Raw genomic sequence first — 16,162 nt, forward strand, 5'->3', positions numbered from 1 at the left:
CGACCCATTCTATGGTGATGGTAACCACGCTACCAAATATTATTATCAAAACGATTTTTGATGCGGAACCTTGTTCACTTGACCGTCACAGTATTAAGGATCTGCTGTTTTGGAAAGTCAAGGTTTAATAATGACTACATTTTAACCATACCCTATTTGAAAGAGGAGAATATGAGAAAACAACCAAATATACAGATAACTATATGTTCATTTAATGCAAGGGTCGGTAAAACATACGAATTTTACGTAATATGTAGTTTGATGACATTTATCATTTCGATTGTAAGCAAAACAAAGTCGTTCAATTTGTTCGCATGATCGATAAAACATATTACTCCCTGAATTCATCAAACAGACATTCATTAATCAGACCAAGCTAAGATATCGATCAGAGACTTCCAACACAGCATTTAAAAGCACTTTATAAGCCATGTTCAATCTGCAGACTAAAAACTCCATTACTTATTTACGTGTGAGTGTTCCTCAAAGATATTCCCAGCATATTCCATCGCTTGTTTAATCAACAAGATATACATTCCTTATTCGTCATGATGTGTCCCGTCGTGTGTTTTCTGAATCATGAAATGAATTCAAGACACCAATAGATATCGATTTAGCAAGTGTTATGGCCGTCATCTTAATCTTCTTGGGAAACATTCTATTTTCTGTACGGTATGAAGGCAGATGTTTCCTGTAATAGTCATTCCTGTTCCTTGTTATTTCGATATAAATATAACGGTTGTTACCTAACTGACGCGATATAACTGTTGTTTCGATATAAATATAACGGTTGTTACCTAACTGAGGCGATATAACTGTTGTTTCGATATAAATATAACGGTTGTTACCTAACTGACGCAATATAACTGTTGTTTCGATATCAATATAACGGTTGTTACCTAACCGACGCAATATAACTGTTGTGTCGATATCAATACAACAGATGCTACCTAACAGACGCAATATAACTGTTGTTTCGATATCAATACAACGGTTGTTACCTAACTGACGCGATATATCTGTTGTAGCGATATCAACATAACGGTTGTTACCTATCTGAGGCGATATATCTGTTGTACCGATATCAAGATTACGGTTATCATCTAACTGAAGCGATAAAACTGTTGTTCCGATATCAATATAACGGTGGTTACTTAACTGACGCGATATACATGTTGTTACGATATCATTATAACAGATGCTACCTAACTGACGCGATATAAATGTTGTTTCGATATCAAGATTACGGTTGTTATCTAACTGACGCAATATAACTGTTGTTCCGATATCATTATAACAGATGTTACCTAACTGACGCGATATAACTGTTGTATTACGGCAATCATCTAACTGATGCGATAAACCTGTTGTTCCGATATCAATATAACGGTTGTTACTTAACTGACGCGATATACATGTTGTTCCGATATCATCTGTTGTAGCGATATCAACATAACGGTTGTTACCTATCTGAGGCGATATATCTGTTGTACCGATATCAAGATTACGGTTATCATCTAACTGAAGCGATAAAACTGTTGTTTCGAAATCAATTTAACGATTGTTGCCTATATGAGGCGATATATCTATTGAATCGATATCAAGATTACGGTTGTTATCTAACTGACGCAATATAACCGTTGTTCCGATATCATTATAACAGGTGTTACCTAACTGACGCAATATACCTGTTGTTTCGATATCAATATAACAGATGTTAACTAACTGACGCACTAAACTGGTGTTTCGATATCAATATAACGGTTGTTACCTATCTGAGGCGATATATCTGTTGTACCGATATCAAGATTACGGTTATCATCTAACTGAAGCGATAAAACTGTTGTTTCGAAGTCAATTTAACGATTGTTGCCTATATGAGACGATATATCTATTGAAGCGATATCAAGATTACGGTTGTTATCTAACTGCCGCGATATAACTGTTGTTTTGATATCAATATAACGGTTGTTACTTAACTGACGCGATATACATGTTGTTCCGATATCATCTGTTGTAGCGATATCAACATAACGGTTGTTACCTATCTGAGGCGATATATCTGTTGTACCGATATCAAGATTACGGTTATCATCTAACTGAAGCGATAAAGCTGTTGTTCCGATATCAATATAACGGTGGTTCCTTAACTGACGCGATATCCATGTTGTTACGATATCATTATAACAGATGCTACCTATCTGACGCGATATAAATGTTGTTTCGATATCATTAGAACAGATGTTACCTAACTGGCACGATATAACTGATGTTTCGATCTCAATATAACGGTTGTTTCCTAACTGAAGCGATAAAACTGTTGTTTCGAAATCAATTTAACGATTGTTGCCTCTATGAGGCGATATATCTATTGAATCGATATCAAGATTACGGTTGTTATCTAACTGACGCAATATAACCGTTGTTCCGATATCATTATAACAGGTGTTACCTAACTGACGCAATATACCTGTTGTTTCGATATCAATATAACAGATGTTACCTAACTGACGCACTAAACTGTTGTTTCGATATCAATATAACGGTGGTTACCTAACTGACGCGATATAACTGTTGTTATGATATCATTATAACAGATGTTACCTAACTGACGCGATATAACTGTTGTTTCGATATCAATATAACGGTTGTTACCTAACTGATACGATATAACTGTTGTTTCGATATCAATATAACGGGTTTAACCTGTCTGAGGCGATATATCTGTTGTACCGATATCAAGATTACGGTTATCATCTAACTGAAGCGATAAAACTGTTGTTCCGATATCAATATAACGTTGGTTACCTAACTGACGCGATATACATGTTGTTCCGATATCATTATAACAGATGTTACCTAACTGACGCAATATAACTGTTGTTTCGATATCAATATAACGAATGTTACCTAACTGAAGCGATATAACTGTTGTTTCGATATCAATATAACGGTTGTTACCTAACTGACGCGATATAACTGTTGTTTTGATATCAATATAACGGTTGTTACCTATCTGAGGCGATATAACTGTTGTTCCGATATCATTATAACAGATGTTAACTTACTGACGCGATATAACTGTTGTTTCGATATCAATATAACGGTTGTTACCTAACTGATGCAATATAACTGTTGTTTTGATATCAATATAACGGTTGTTACCTATCTGAGGTGACATATTTGTTGTAGAGATATCAATATTACGGTTATCATCTAACTGATGCGATAAAACTGTTGTTCCGATATCAATACAACGGTGGTTACCTAACTGACGCGATATAACTGTTGTTCTGATATCATTATAACAGATGTTACCTAACTGACGCGATATAACTGTTGTTTCGATATCAATATAACGAATGTTACCTAACTGAAGCGATATAACTGTTGTTTCGATATCAATATAACGGTTTTACCTATCTGAGGCGATATATCTGTTGTAGCGATATCAAGAGTACGGTTGTTATCTAACTGACGCTATATAACTGTTGTTCCGATATCAATATAAGGCTTGCTATCTAACTGACGCGATATAACTGTTGTTCCCATGTCAATATAACAATTGTTATCTATCTGACGCGATATGACTGTTTTTCCGATATCAAAATAACGGTATTTATCCTACTGACGCAATATAACCTGGATTTGACCTTGAGTGACTTAGTGAGGTAGAAGACGAAAACCGTGAACTTATAGACCTTGCACAAACTTTCCTGGAATCCCCATGTCATATTTTGCCTTGTTTAATTTCCGTGCACCTTTTATCATTTTTGAATTCGAATTACTATTATATTACAGTTTACGGGTGACATATCAAATTATATCAACTTGATGAAATTCGTATCTTTAACACTGTTACATATATCCGAGGTTAAATTTATCACAGTGCAAAGTTATCATTTTTTGGTATCGACTTATCAGAATACATTTTTCTATTCACTTTTTATTCACAACAGCAGACTTTATATGTAGAAGAGGTGAAGGCGGAATAAGTGTTTTTTGAGCACCGCGTTGCTGCATATACCGAGATATTTAACAACACGAATTATCACATTCATGTAAGCCAGTCTTTCCAAAAATAGCAGAAAACGGAAGAATCGTGGTGAGTAGCTCATTCAAAATGACGCGCAACCTGGTTGTCAAGCGTGACCCTATAATAAAGTGCCGACAAAAATACGTTATTAAACTCCGGTATTTTCACACGTGCTTTCCACTCGTGAAATATATCGGTATTCTGTCATATCCGTGAAAAAATATATGGTAGTAAACGGCAATCAATTAAATATCCCGTATTCATTGACACTTTGGTTATTTAAGAAGTCGTTTATAGCAATATAGCCAAATTGCCCCCTTTTGACCCCGCCCTCAGCACCATGGGGGTCAGCCCCACCATTTGTACAATTTTGAATCCCCACCATCTAGGGATGCTTTCAGTCAACCATGGTTGACATCCATATCTTAGCTCCAGAGAAGAAGTCGCTTAAAGCAATATAGCCAAATAATCCTTATTGGCCCCGCCCCTCAGTCCCCTGGGGGTCAGCCCCACAATTTGTACAATTTTGAATCCCTGCCTCCCATGAATGCTTTTGATTAGATATGATTGATATCCAGTGCATAGTTCTACAGAAGAAGTTGTTTGTAATAATAATAAGCAAAATTCATAAGCTTTATTATAACATCAACATCCTATTGTGTTTGATTTTATGGCATACTTTTATAATTTTGTAAATTATTTCGACAACACCTACATGTATCATTATGGTACTTGATTAAAAACGGGTTTCACAGGCAGCGAAGATGAACTGGAGTCGAAAAGTATCCTAAGTATATATAAAAATTGTGAACAAATGTACCACTATGCTTTCATGAACATATACAAATGTATATACTTGAACGCGTTCATATCTAAATTGATTGATCTTATGCAAGATGCTAAGTTACTTCATTTATCATATGCATGTACTTGTCTGAAGTTAATTCGATTTGCCTTATTCCTAATTATATTAAAATTCTAAACAACATTGTACGCCACAATAATGTAAAATATGTATCATATGACCACCTCTAAATACCAAAGGACAACACCAGCATCATGTATACGTTTCATGGGCGTCATGGTTTTAGTTAGTAAAAAAATTAGTAACGACGCTGATGACGAAATTACATTATTTTGAGCAAAATAGAACGCACTGGATACATTGATTTAGAAATGCAAACACAACACAAAAGATTCTTTACAGATACGAATATCTTTTGAACTCAGTCTCTCAATTTCTAATCAGAAAAACATAGATTTGTTCCGTATTAATGGTGAAGATGATGAAATGCTTCACGTAGTCATTTCCTCTATTAAGGACTCATTAATAATAGTAAAAGTCAAACGAATGAAAGTCCATGTCGAAAGTGTGTTTCCACATTTTGGCCTTTAACTTCACCGATAAGTCATTGAAGGATGAAACAGCTTCATGGTGTAGTACGATATGTTTTTAGCAAGCTGGATATATTCACAAGTTTATAGATGCAATGACATGTACGTTCATCCTTCCGAAACAAATAGAAATACGGCAACACGGGAACAATTACTGTGACGTTATATATAACACGTTTTGACTTATTGTGGTGCTATTCAAATATAATGTTACATGCATTATAACCTAGGTTTAATTACTTTGTGTCCACAAGTATCAACTTTAAACCGCAATTGCTGTGAAATCACTGCCAATTATACAAATATCGATATCATAAGATATCTGCCAAATAACTGATTTAATCCACACTTGATATTATTTCCGTTGCTCCAGTTTCACCCATACGCCACTTTTGGACCGGAGAACGGCTCCCGGTTGTGGGACGGTCTCATGATCTAGATCAGGCAAGATCTTAAATCTGCAATCAAATATACTTAATATAAAAAATATAGCCCAAGTGTAAATAACTACCGGCTTAGTAGATCTGGTCATAACCCTTATTTGATTAAAAGTCTTCTAAATTTGGTTCGATTTTGTCAAAAATACAAGTTATCCTATTTCACATACAGAAGTGTAAAATCTTAACCAAAATATCTAACAGACATTTTACACCAACGTACTTATCTTTACATACTGGTTTTCGTTTATGGGGACTGTTATTAAAATGATTCTCATTTCATATTTGTTTTTATATCTCTACTTTAACCCTTCCACATTTATCTTTCTCGTCTTCTTATTACTTACCGTTTGATAATCTGTGCAATGGCCACCTTTATTTCATTCAGTGCAAAGTTTTGTCCTATGCAATTTCTGGGGAAAAAAATAAAGAAAATATCTGTACTCAAATGCCATACACAACAACAATTGTCGGCTTTAGTTTTACTACAGACTGTAAAATAAAGTTTTTCATTAACTTATTTTTTTTCAAGTGAAGCTTGTTTGTTTTATAAGGTTCATATTACTTTCCCATGCGGTTGTCTAGGACTTGTCAATCTACCGGGGTTCAAATTACCAATATATTTTCAAATGAGTTTTAGGCGTATATATTTAATATAGGTCTTTTAATACTACTTATATCATAGAATAACGCATTATATGCAATATCAAATGAGAAAGTGATATTTCCATTGCAAGGTAAGAAAATACAGGAAACACAATGCTTGCTGTGCAACATACACGCATGGTAATAGATAATCACACCATGCATTATACCATTCAAGGAATAAACATGTTAGACCCTGCACGTTGACGCAATTTTATAACTTCAAGAAACTTAGCCAAAGGTCGAGGCTGTGTCAAGTAAAGTGATCTTTATAATAACTGGACTCTTGTTCACGCGTTATAGTTTTATTCTGAACGATAAACATGCAGTGTAATTGTAAGGTGTTAGTTACCTTGGCCCGGCTGAAAACGGTACAAAACTAAAAGGATTTCTGTCTGAATCTTCGGAAAACCTGTCCGGTCGAAATGTCTGAATATAACAAACATATACATATACTAAAAGATCATATTAGCCTGAAGTCTATCATGTTTATTATGTTTCTAAAGTAAAATCATTAAGTCATACACATTGATAATATATCCGATATTATGGCATTTGAAACGCAAACTGTCTTTTCTCGATCGCATTGTTGTCTCGTTTATTGTTTTATTATTCGCAGTTTCAAAGTTGTTATACATCCCTTATCTATTCGTGTCTGTTTGACAAAAATATAGAGATAGATATCATAAAATATACCATTTGCCATTATATGGAATAGTAATAAAGATTCAACAAAGGAAAAATGACAGAAATATTCTGCTTGCTCTATTTTGCCTGATGAATATACAAAAATGTATACAAAGGTGAATAATCACAGAAATATCCATATTGTTTAAATGCGTTTGATTAATATATAGTGCGTTATAGATTTTTTTTTATAGAATCTGTAATTGAAGGTTTTTCGTCAATATTATAATTGATACTAAATAGGTAAAAACGTAACTAATTATTTAAAAAAAAAATACAAATCAAATCTTACCTCAGGATCTGTCCAGATGTCCTCGCGATGGTTGATGGACTCTATAAGAATGTTAACCTCACTATTTGCAGGAAGTGTCATTCCATCTATCGTATGCTCCATTGTAGTTATTCTAGCAATCACACCGACAGGGGCGTGTATTCTCATCGACTCCTTCAGAAACAGTGACAGCCTTGTCATTTCTTGGATATCAGACCTGAAATATAGAGGGATCAGAATCACTAAGTATCACATTGTGTTGTCATGGATACAAAGAGTCGTTAGAACATTCATTTAGTATCTGCTGTTTCGCAAGAGATGTACTTCGACGAACAATTTCATCAGCAGTACATTTCATGTCATAACGTGATAAAAATGAATTTTCAATTATTTTCCAGTAAAATAATATATCTTTTTTCCATAGTAAAGCAGAATATCGATATTTTTCTCGGGTGGTATTTTGAACGAGCAACTCAGTGAGAATCTACAGTTTTCTGTTATTATTTGGTTCAATAAGCTTGCTATTATATTACCGAATATGTGGTTATGTTAATACAATGTAACTTTGAGTGTGTAAAAAGTACTGCTTATTCCACCGTCACTTAATCTTCCGTTTGAACAAAACACAGTACAGTGAAGATATCAGTCGCTTCCACACTAATGTCTGATGTTTCACTGGTAAAAATGTAATAAATACTTCTTGCAGTTACTTTCATTGGAGATACTTTTTATTTCTCATTTCTCGAATGCCCAGACGTAAGGACTGAGTTGACGCCGTGAACAATTTGTGACATATTATCCCATGTAAACATGTTCAAAGAGTTGATATTGAAAATTGATGTGTTGCATACAATGTTTTAACAAACCTAGATTACTACATAAAGTAACACCATATTAATACTTCTATATTATTATATGATATTCTAAGATGTACACATCATTGATATCGAAACTCTAGCATTTTTAGACATATTTGCAATTGATATAAACAGAAAAAATAAGATATTTTTTGTCAACACCCTTTCCCTATTCCACTAATTAACACGATTTACCCGTACCATTCCACATTTGACTTGTCGCCGATCACCTTCTGTACTTCATCGAAGACTTTCTCTTGTTCATCCGGATATTTGGAACACAAATACAACGTCCAGCTGATAGCGGCCGCTGTGGTATCATGACCTGCAAGGTAATACTTTCATATATTACAGGGATTTAACGTAGGACCTCACTTTTATAATATATTTGCGATACTCTTTTAAATATGTATTAGCGCCGGAAAGTCTTTGAAACTCTTTGGTTTTGTTATATATACGTTAGGGTTAATTGTGTAAGTAACGTTATTTATTAAGAAATGTGCTCTTGTTGTTGATCAACAATAGGTGATGGATTTATATCAATTTACATCACGGATATTAGCATATATGTTCTACCTAACCAACTGCAAATCGTTAGTTCCCGATTCCTAGCTTTCATCCTTTGTGAGTAACATGCTGTATATTTTTTACTTGTTCAGTAGTATTAGAACATGTAAAATATAAACTATGAAATTCACAGCATAAATATTTCTATAAACATTCGTGATATATCAATACACAGTTCACTACAAAGTAGTGTCGGTATAAACATTTGTGATATATTAATATAAAGTTCAATACAATATAGGGTCGGTATAATCATTAGTGATATATCAATACACAATTCACTACAAAAAAGTGTCTGTATAACCATACGCGATATATCAATACACAATTCACTACGAAAAAGTGTCTGTACGTGATTTGTTAATACACAATTCACTACAAAAAAAGTCTGTATAACCATTCGTGTTTTATTAATATACAGTTCGCTATAAAAAAGTGATATAAGTGTCGGTGTAAACATTCGCGACATATTTTAAGTCGACATCGACTGTTTTTATATATAACTGTCAGGTTTATGTGTGATGAAATATCATACAAAATCCATCACTTAATCTATCAACTTGTAATAACTAACCGCCAAACAGGAAGGTATCGACCTCGTCCCTGACCTCACGGTCGGTCAGCCCCTCGCCCTGCTCATCTCTGGCGGTCAGCAGAATGTCCAGGAAGTCTGGTCGGCGCTTAGTTACCAAGGAATCCTCAGCCGCCTTCAAATAAATAGGAATTCGAATATATGTGTATAATAAATATAAAAGAAATCTTTCTCCAATGAAGATATTCTATCATACTGAATTTTGAATAAGAACTACTGGTTTTGAATTTGTTCCAAGACCAGCACAGATCATCAGCCTATATAATCAGCCATATCATTATTTCTCTATAACATGTTTAGGGTAACGATAGATACTCACTTAAAAATAAAATGGATATATATAGAAGATATACGGCAGTGTCAACGCTAACTAAGGATTGCCATATTGCTATTTTTCGGATGCGCGATATGGAAACCTATGCCTGGCGCGAAATAGTTTAATATCAAAACTATAAGTACAAATGTAGCTTGATTTTAATAAGCGTAAGATAACTTCATATATGTGTATGTTAACCTGTATCTGTAATATTTATTTTTCGTATGAGTGCACAGTTACAAATACAACGGAATCACACACTATTTAGTCAAAGGAAACCGACCCAAATATCGCATAATTTCATCAGTATCCTACATGAAACATATGTACAATGTACATGTACATGTTTTAAGAACGTTAGCTTTATAAACGTAGAGTTTACTGTATCTGCATGCATTTGTAGAATTGATGAAATTTAAAAATATAACGAACTTGGCAATGGTATGCTGTCTTAACAAGTGATCTGTATAAATTACATATCAGTAAAGCTTGTTATGACGATGAGAAGGATTATGTATACGTACAATAGTACTTGTTTCCTAATCGCCAGAATGAAATGTCTTTTGTAATTGTACATGTCAATTGACACGAATAAAATATGGTTAAAAAATTACAATTAAAACAGTGGATCTTTACCAAGGCTTTTCTTCGTTCTGAGATGACCATTTCATCAAAGTCATGTACATATTTTACATGCTGAAAGAATTTCTTTCCGTCAGCGGAGAGTCGAAAAAATACTTCTGGATACAGCCATGGTTTCCTGTATTGTAACACAAATCATATTTTCTGATTATCAGACAAATGATTAATATCAACATATCGGCGGGATCAATATTCGTAGTTAACATAAATGTTGTTCAATATTAAGAAATTGTATGGAAAGCTTCATTGTAAACAATGTTTTAAAATACATGGCACATTGTATATATTTGTTTATGTTTAATATGATAATAAGTTCAAAATGAACATTTCGAATGTTCTGACATTATATGTAAACACTGTAAATCACTGTATTTTAACAGTTCTTTATTTTGCAAAACATTTCCTGAGGTTTAATTCGCCAATACTTTGTGATCGAGAGGATCTGTTTCCAATACTCATATCAGTATATATGGTATTCCTATCTGTATAAAAAATGCATTGGAGTACACAAAAAGTAATCATCTGCAAAATTTAAGTCCTTTTAGTATATGATATAAATTGGCATAGGAGAGGGAGCTATGTCACCGGGACTGTACACATCGATGGTCGGCTGTGATCATCATTGTCACCAATGTTGTAAATGTGTTATATTAGCCATTGTAATCTAACATTGTGAACACATGTATACGATGTACAACTTAAATCATGGTAAGTACTTACAGCATTCGCGCACCTGCTAGAGTGGTGATATTCCTGACAGCTGTCACGTACGGATGAGTTGAACTGTATAAGAGTTGAGAGATCAAGTTATAAACAAATGTAAACCTAATGATGTGGCAAGCGCGAGCAACGCAATACACGCTACACAAACATCCTCCAATAAGGTATTTGTAGGTGTGGCCTTTCTCAGAAAAAAAAGGAACGGAAAATCCAATCTGACTTTGGTGATCCTTTAAAAAGATGTAAATGAATTTAACACACATCGACCTTTAAATTATTGCACGGATACAGAAACTGATAGACAAGTTTTTGTTTTTGTTTTGATCGTTTTTGCGTCCAACTAACAGCTTACATAAATCATTTCATTTTTTATACTTTATGAACCTATGTATTTTTGTTATATAACTGTAAGGAACTGTATGAATGCTATAATATTAGTTAATATCTATTTATTCTAAGCAAATTTATAGACATACCCTTCGGTTTGTATATTTTCATCAAATGAGAATGCGCATCTCAGCACTGTGTCCAGAGCGGCCTTCCCCGCCGGATCACTGAGCTCCACACCTTTACCCCCGGACGCAGCCTTCTCCAGGTTTGTCTTCAATGATACATATCAGAAACACAATTGTTGCAATATGTTGCCGTTTCAAGTTTTCAAACATAAATGGAAATACTATCAAGAGCGAAATGTTGCTTATTGGTTTAAAAATACTCGAACAACATTGTCATTTAAATATTAGAAAACATTACTTTAAGAAAAATTAATATCTGGAATAGTCTTACACAAGATGTTATTTCATATCGTAACGTGTATGACGTTGAGAAAAACTTGAACGAATCCTGGAAAGATCTTTAGTTGAAGTACGATCATACAGCGCCCTATGTATAGGCTTATTTTATGTTAACCACGATATATTTCAAACTATATTGATGTGGAGATACCAGAGGCAGCAATGCCTGCGTCTACTAGTATCCTATTTAATCCTATTTTGATATCAAATCCTATTAAAGCATTTTGCTCGAGGCACTTTTTATACCCTTATTGCCGAGTAGAGCGGGTCAGAACAGGTACTATACATGTAAGTGTTATTTTCCGACAAATCTGACTGATGTTCTGCTTCCTGGTTACAGATTTACGGAATTCTGTAGATTGTGTTTTAGTTAGGAGTTTAGATAGAAGATGATGTTATTTAGCTGTAAACACTTTTATGGGAGGGAATTTTAGGTCATAGATAAATACCTACATATATCTTATAAAATCGATTAATTATATCGATGATATAAATAATTACAATTTGCATTGTCTGCCTCTTGCACACAGTCCGGGAGACCGTCCTTAAATGACCATAGCTGTTGATAGGACGTTAAACAATACTAAACCAAACCAAACCAACATTGTCTGCCATATTCTTTACTTACCAAAAAGGTATCGAAAACTTTGTTGAAAGTGGCAACATATGTTTTCAGAACATCGATATGGAAGGCCGGGTTTAGAAGACGTCTATTTCTCTCCCATTGTTTTCCTGAGTTCAACAGCAAACCATTTCCTGTTGATATGAAAATAAATATCTATGATATAGTATTTAGTTTACATCATCGGTATTTGACCAGGGTTTTAGATCCGAATGCACTTTATAACTGGTCTTTTTGCAACTTAACTTTTTACGTGCATTTGTCAAACTCGCCTTGTAGCTTCGGCAAAGAGGACGTTCCCTCACTAACTGACAGAGTTTCAAACTAGCACGAATGTCATAACACACGAATAAAGAAACTTGTAATTCCAATTCTGTTAAACAAAAAACCAATCGATCAAGTTTATAGACATTTACTCGAGATCTTTGACAGGATTCCATCGTAGAAGTTCTTTGATGTAGTGCATAAACTATACAGGTATCATAACGTCAACGGGAACCAAGTGGAAACATCATGTGAAAGACCGATTTCGAACTAAATATATTAACTCACCCTGGCAACCTTCTGTCAACATTACAACACTTACCTAACCATGGTATAAACGCAAAATAGCCACCGCCTGTCTGCACGGGTTTAGGTTCGGCTGTCTTCAGAACGACCTTGGCAGTCTCGGGATGACACAAGGAAAATACAGGGTAGAAAAACATTATCCACATACCGGAAACCCTCTTTCCGGTCTCTTTGATACCATTGTTCACAAGGCGGATGTAGTCTATAAAATCTGGCATCTGTGTAGGATAATTAGACGCAATTCAACTAGAGAATCTAACAAAACAAGAAAGGTAATGATTCATTTGAACAATATATAATCCAGACAAGGGAGGTACCATTCAATCTAATATATACACTGAAGGAAATACTTTGTGATCCCCAACAAAAGACGAATCGAAGGCGAAATCAAACCCGTGGACCATGAAACAATTTCAATTCTCAACCATATAATCTGTGCTTTAACTTTTCTAGTCACTTGCCTAATGCATGCAACAATGTCAACTGTATTAGAAACTGAAATGTTCTCTATGTTTCCTCAACATCACTTGAATGTTGAATAATTGATCATTGTACAAGAAATTTGGCCTGAGCAGAGAAACGTAGTTTTAAACATGAAAGTGATTAATTAAACACGGACTCATATGTAACAGGAGAGTGCAAACTTGCAGATCAAAAATTCTATTTCAATAAATTTTATTGTCAAAGGACAAATGGATTGGGCAGCAGGCATAGCCTATTTAAGCCCTTTCCAAACATAGTAACAAACAGTGGTACAAGCATAGACAAAGACATTAGAACTCATACAAACACATATAAACAAGTTGGTATTATCAAATTAATAAATCAAATTAGGGGAAACAACTCCTAATACTCATTTTTATCATAATTGAATCTAATGGTTTATATTCTAACCTTTTATTTTGATACCGAAAATACATATAAAATATATATATATATAAATAAACATATTATGAAGAAAAAAGAAAAATAATTTGTTGATGGAGCTGCATGTATAAACATTTGATGGGATTAAATTACCGCACCCAAGACATACAGGCCAAAAAGTCCATTGTATCACACAAGGCCATCCAATGATGAGTTTGGAAATTCCATCCCACCAAATAGTTTAATTTATGCATATTAAACAAAGGTTAGATATATAATTAACATAATGTAAAGCTTTGTATTCTTATTTATGTAGTTGTTTCCCAATATTTTTTTAATAAAATAATATAACTGGTCTTCTGAACCCCCCCCCCCCCTCACTAACAATATTTAAAAATCAATAATGAAGATAAATAGGAAATACTAATATTAATATCCATGTACCATTTCTGGAAATCAGAAAAAAATACATTGAGAAAAAATAAAATGTAAATAAATAAATAAAGTGTTAATAAATAAAATGTAAAATTTCATTCAAAATTGAAGTTAAATGTCATGAATCTTCTAGAACTTAAAATGTAATTGCAGATAGAAAGGAGAATATGTTTGTTTTCATTTTCATCACATCTCTCACAACCATTAAGCATGGCATCTAATGATAAATAGTTGTGATTTTATGGAATATATTCTGAAAAAGTACAATACGATCTTCAGTGTATTTGATACAATCCTGGAAGTAATGAGATGCTGTTTCAAATCAAAGACCACAAGAACATTGCAGAGGACTCAGTAAGATAATCTTTCTGACGGTCATTGTTTAGGTGACTGGCCTCATTTCTCAACTGACAGAGAATAATATTAGTTTCCCTATTTCCTAAAAACTTAAAGACATCAGTTGTTTTTGTGTTTGAATTTGGAATAGGTGTTATTAACTTTTTGAACTGATAGGCGGAACGAATATTTTGAAGGTCTGAAGCGATATTATTTATTTCATTAAACATGGATGGAAAACAGCAATTAGAATAGTTTACAGTTCGACAAAGAGGAGGATCAAATATTCTAACTGATCTAAGGGGATATCTAGCTAGTGTGGGATCATGAAAATATGACTCAGTGATTTCGTTCAGAAAATATGAAGTTTCATTAATCATAATCTTGTACATCAGCATCATTTTATGTTGTTTTCTCCTACTTTCAAGTGGAACCCAGCCTAATTCTTTGTGCAAGATATTGTGGGGGTGCCTCTACGCAGTCCTGTAATTATTCTAGCTGGACTGCCTCTAAGAGAGTTTTTAGATTTTGTGAACAATCATCCCAAACAACATCTGCATATTCTAGTATAGGTCTAATATGTGATGTATACATTGTGGTTAATGACTGTCTGTCTAGTTTATGTTTCGTCATCCTTCAAATATTAATTCTTTTATATGCTTTTTGGTAAATATAAATGTGGTCATTTCACTTAGCATCATCACTGAATGTCAAGCCAAGATGTTTATGTGTTCGGCTGACAGTAACAGGTTCATCATAAAAATATACAATTGGGTGATGAGTATTCAGTTTTTTAGAGAATGTAACAGATTCTGTTTTATTTGGATTAAATTTAATATTCCATTTATTAGCCCAGAGTTTTATATTACTGAGATCATCTGTTAGGTTTTATGGTAATTCGATAAAAAATCTTTTTTTTTCTTTCTTTTATCTAATCCTATTGCTATTTAAACCAGTAAAGGCTAATACTGAAACTTGGATTTACCTGTTCGTTTTCAGGAGAATGTAGGTAAATTAACTTTATGAAAACGATTTTTATTTAAGGAATAAACTTATTCCCTTTAACGGTTGTTATTTTAAGATAAGAACAAGAGGCCCATGGGCCTTAACGGTCACCTGAGTCCTACAGTATTTATTTTTGTTGTTGAAATATGTTCCAATTTGAGTAAAAAATAGTTAAGTATAACGTTAACTTAACTTTGTCAGGACCATGAGCTGATCATTCCTAGACCGATTTTCAGTGAGATCGGCCTATTAGAACTTGTTTTTAAGTTTGAAATAGGTATTTACAAAATAGCGGCCATGGCAGCCAAATTGGATTTCTGATTGACCCGAAAAATAACAACACTTTGTCAGGACCATGATTCGATCAT

General features: G+C 33.8%; 1 protein-coding gene across 3 annotated transcripts in view; it reads right to left on the reverse strand.

Moving 5' to 3' along the window:
• Positions 1-4,669: 4,669 nt before the first annotated feature.
• Positions 4,670-16,162, reverse strand: part of LOC110445346 (cytochrome P450 4F6-like) — a 17,732-nt gene continuing 6,239 nt past the window's right edge. For all 3 annotated transcript variants that reach the window (XM_021489917.1, XM_021489926.1, XM_021489910.1), the window contains exons 3-13: positions 13,168-13,369; positions 12,588-12,715; positions 11,642-11,766; positions 11,166-11,228; positions 10,440-10,563; positions 9,470-9,602; positions 8,530-8,653; positions 7,493-7,688; positions 6,866-6,942; positions 6,216-6,281; positions 4,670-5,889 (exon numbers count right to left, since the gene is read on the reverse strand). In XM_021489917.1, the coding sequence (XP_021345592.1) occupies positions 5,787-5,889; positions 6,216-6,281; positions 6,866-6,942; positions 7,493-7,688; positions 8,530-8,653; positions 9,470-9,602; positions 10,440-10,563; positions 11,166-11,228; positions 11,642-11,766; positions 12,588-12,715; positions 13,168-13,369 (1,341 nt within the window). In that variant the 3' untranslated portion in view covers positions 4,670-5,786. The remainder of the gene's footprint in view (positions 5,890-6,215; positions 6,282-6,865; positions 6,943-7,492; positions 7,689-8,529; positions 8,654-9,469; positions 9,603-10,439; positions 10,564-11,165; positions 11,229-11,641; positions 11,767-12,587; positions 12,716-13,167; positions 13,370-16,162) is intronic.

Source organism: Mizuhopecten yessoensis, unplaced genomic scaffold (assembly GCF_002113885.1).
Source record: "Mizuhopecten yessoensis strain PY_sf001 unplaced genomic scaffold, ASM211388v2 scaffold245, whole genome shotgun sequence".
In the NCBI taxonomy this organism is placed as follows: domain Eukaryota; kingdom Metazoa; phylum Mollusca; class Bivalvia; order Pectinida; family Pectinidae; genus Mizuhopecten; species Mizuhopecten yessoensis.